The sequence below is a fragment of the Aplysia californica genome, unplaced genomic scaffold (genome assembly GCF_000002075.1).
Source record: "Aplysia californica isolate F4 #8 unplaced genomic scaffold, AplCal3.0 scaffold00801, whole genome shotgun sequence".
NCBI classification, from domain to species: domain Eukaryota; kingdom Metazoa; phylum Mollusca; class Gastropoda; order Aplysiida; family Aplysiidae; genus Aplysia; species Aplysia californica.
This window is the reverse complement of record NW_004798071.1, coordinates 10,201-12,548: the sequence shown is the minus strand read 5'-3', so window position 1 is coordinate 12,548 and position 2,348 is coordinate 10,201. Positions and strand designations below refer to the sequence as shown.

Here is a 2,348-nt window from a genome sequence, read left to right as displayed (position 1 = left end):
TCTTGCATTCTGATTTGGGGAGGAAGGGGGGGAGAGGGGGGGGTGCAACTCATTAGTGAAATGAATTAAAGTAGATTAAAGTAAATAACAGTACAGCGTGGGTTTTAAGTTTTAGGAAGCGTTTGAAGGCACTCGCAACTGCATAAGGTCATATGAGCACCAGAAGATTAGATGTGTTACAAGAGAGTAACAGACATAAAAAGAGGAAGGGGAGATAAGAACAATATTTTGTTTGATGGGAAAGAAGTAAACCACACCAGAGCACCCACCAACCACCTACGAGGAGGGAGAGGGGAAGGGGGGGGGGCTGCAGCTCATTAGTAAAAATAATTACAGTACATGAAAGTACATAAAAGTACAGCGTGGGTTGGGTTTTAAGTTTTAGGAAGCGTTTGGTGGCACTTGCAAAACAATAATGATGGTCTTTTAAGTCCAGCAGCAGTCTGTTCCTCTGCATCTCGTTCAGCTTTAGGCTGATCGCTTGCATTCTGATTTGGGCAGGAGGGAGAGTTTTAGTTTTAGTAGAGGTTTTACGGCGCTCGCAACTGCATAAGGTCATATGAGCGCCAGAAGATTAGAGGTGTTACAAGAGAGTAGCAAACGTAAAAAAAAAAGAAGGGGAGATAAGGACGATAGTTGTTTGATACGAAAGAAGAAGCAAACCACACCAGAGCACCCGCAAACCAACCACGAGGAGGGAGAGGGGAAAGGGGGGGGGGATGCAACACTACAATAACTACAAATGGTCGACTTTAAGCACAAGGGGTTATCCCGAAAAATGTTGTTTTGAGAAAATCGACGGTAAACTTTTTGCCCCGTATTCAGTTTATTTAAAAGACAAGGAGAGTTTTCTCTATAACCAAACAAACATACACACCAATGAAACCAATGAAGGGTAGGGCACTACCCACTGTTTGTGTAGGTCAAGATTTCTGGAAACCCCTGAAATCTGAGTTAGCCCTCTTGTCTATTAAAGCGATCAGTTGATAGGTGATATTAAAATTTGTAGGTGAAGACAGATGGGAAATCCGTCCACAGAGATAGAGAAAGCCCAGATAGACAGGAACGAAGAAGCCTGATTCCTAAATTGCTTGAAGTGAAATGGCAGTGGATAACAAAGATAGTTCGTTCGCTGACGTCTGACAATGACCAATGCAACTGCATAGGAGAATCTCAGCCTGCACAAAGACGTGCCACCCGCTACTCTGCCGCAAGCTGACAAAACGCCTTTTTTAAAATTCACAGCAATTTCGAGAAAAATAGGGCTTTTTTGTCAGCGTAACCGTTGAAAAATAGTCATTCCGAAATTTGAATTCTAATTTACTTTTTGTTAAACTAGTCACAATTTCATTTTGATTTTTTTCAACAAAAGCAGGGTAACCGATCAGACTTTCAATATTTAACAAATAACAAAATGTGGGCATCAAAATGAAAAAAAAGCGTTTTGTCAGCTTTGGCAGTACTCACTTGGAACCCTGGGAATCTTTCTTGATGGCCAGCGTCTGCTGGCTGGACAACACCGCCTGCTCCACGCCCTTGGTGTGTGACACCAGACTGGACAGCGCTGACCGCTCCTCCACGATCTTGTCCTCGGTCGTCTTGATCCGGCTGGACAGTTTGTTGATGAGATCGTTGACGATCTGCAGCGAGCCTTCCAGCTGATGGCGAGACATTCGGTCCTCCTGGGAAGAGCGGGAAAAATAAATGTTAATGTACATGACATAGGGTACATGTATAGTGGTGTTCTTGGGTCTGCTGAGGTCGTGTTTTATGAATGTACTTTAGTTTTAGTAGAAGTTTTACGGCGCTCGCAACTACATAGGGTCATACGAGCACCAGAAGATTAGAAAAAAAATTGGTATGAGTTAAACGCCCCTATCAACACTATTAGGTTATTTAAGGGGCGGGACCTCCTAGTTTAACGTCTGTCTCTGATAGGACTAGAAAATTAGAGGTGTTACAAGAGAGTAACAAACATAAAAACAAGAAGGGGAGATAAGGACTTAGTTTTAGTAGAGGTTTTACGACGCTCGCAACTGCATAATAAGGTCATACTAAATGAGCGCTAGAAGATTTAGAGGTGTTACAAGAGAGTAACAAACACAAAAAAGGAGGATAGATAAGGACGATAGATGTTTGATAGGAAAGAAGGAACAAACCACACCAGAGCACCTGCCAACCACCCACTATTATGTACTCGTTGTTAACCGTAAAGAGCATGCTGAAGAGCGAGCAAGGATATGCGCTATATAACTGCAGTTGTGAACTGTTATCATTATCAACAGTATTATGTTTTGTATTAGGATTATGATGATTATGATGATGATGATGCTGATTATTATTATTAT

At 42.1% G+C, this 2,348-nt stretch overlaps 2 protein-coding genes across 2 annotated transcripts in view; both read right to left on the bottom strand.

Moving 5' to 3' along the window:
- The window catches only part of LOC101862379 (mediator of RNA polymerase II transcription subunit 12), a gene marked incomplete at its 3' end in the record, with an annotated part of 50,679 nt that extends 50,192 nt beyond the window's left edge, over positions 1 to 487 (bottom strand). The window contains 1 exon segment of the mRNA XM_013088734.1: positions 443 to 487. Coding sequence (XP_012944188.1) covers positions 443 to 487 — 45 coding nt within the window.
- A 961-nt stretch (positions 488 to 1,448) lies between these two features.
- Positions 1,449 to 2,348, bottom strand: part of LOC106013328 — a gene marked incomplete at its 5' end in the record, with an annotated part of 4,929 nt that continues 4,029 nt past the window's right edge. Inside the window, 1 exon segment of the mRNA XM_013088736.1 lies at positions 1,449 to 1,682. Within this exon segment, the coding sequence (XP_012944190.1) occupies positions 1,464 to 1,682 (219 nt within the window).